The 540-nt window shown below is 41.9% G+C and overlaps 1 protein-coding gene across 1 annotated transcript in view; it reads right to left on the reverse strand.

Moving 5' to 3' along the window:
* Positions 1-220: 220 nt before the first annotated feature.
* Positions 221-540, reverse strand: part of LOC137623002 (cuticle protein 7-like) — a 1,334-nt gene continuing 1,014 nt past the window's right edge. Inside the window, exon 3 of the mRNA XM_068353619.1 lies at positions 221-540. This exon is cut by the window's right edge and continues 171 nt beyond it. Coding sequence (XP_068209720.1) covers positions 334-540 — 207 coding nt within the window. The 3' untranslated portion in view covers positions 221-333.

Genomic DNA, 540 nt, shown 5'->3' on the forward strand with positions numbered 1-540 from the left:
AGGCGTTGCCACACTAATGGTCATTTACTAAGCTTCTCTCTCTCTCTCTCTCTCTCTCTCTCTCTCTCTCTCTCTCTCTCTCTCTCTCTCTCTCTCTCTCTCTCTCTCTCTCTCATAAGAACCTTTTATATTTTAAGAAATCAATTATAAGATACAAATACACCAGCCTCGTTTAAATACGGATGAAAACAAGAAGCGAAAGATGTTTATGCTTCAATAATTTATTTTCTTTATAGTTTATCTATTTACATTTCGTTGGTCAGTTTACCTTTACAATGTACAGATCATTGGTTTGTGAAGTCTGAAATATCCAACTCTTCTCTCGATTTCTATTTAACCATAAATTGGACGACCGCTCTCTCTGGACTCCTCTGAATCCGGGGCTGAATAAGTAGGCCTTGGGGCTGAGTAGGATGGCTGTGGGGCTGAATAAGATGGTCTTGGGGCTGAGTATTCCCTAGATTCAACTGAGTCTGGGTAACGAGCCTCTCCCTGGTACTGCACGTCAGCCACATAGCCTGAGTCTCCATCCACGTAGTA

This window comes from Palaemon carinicauda, chromosome 30, assembly GCF_036898095.1.
Source record: "Palaemon carinicauda isolate YSFRI2023 chromosome 30, ASM3689809v2, whole genome shotgun sequence".
In the NCBI taxonomy this organism is placed as follows: domain Eukaryota; kingdom Metazoa; phylum Arthropoda; class Malacostraca; order Decapoda; family Palaemonidae; genus Palaemon; species Palaemon carinicauda.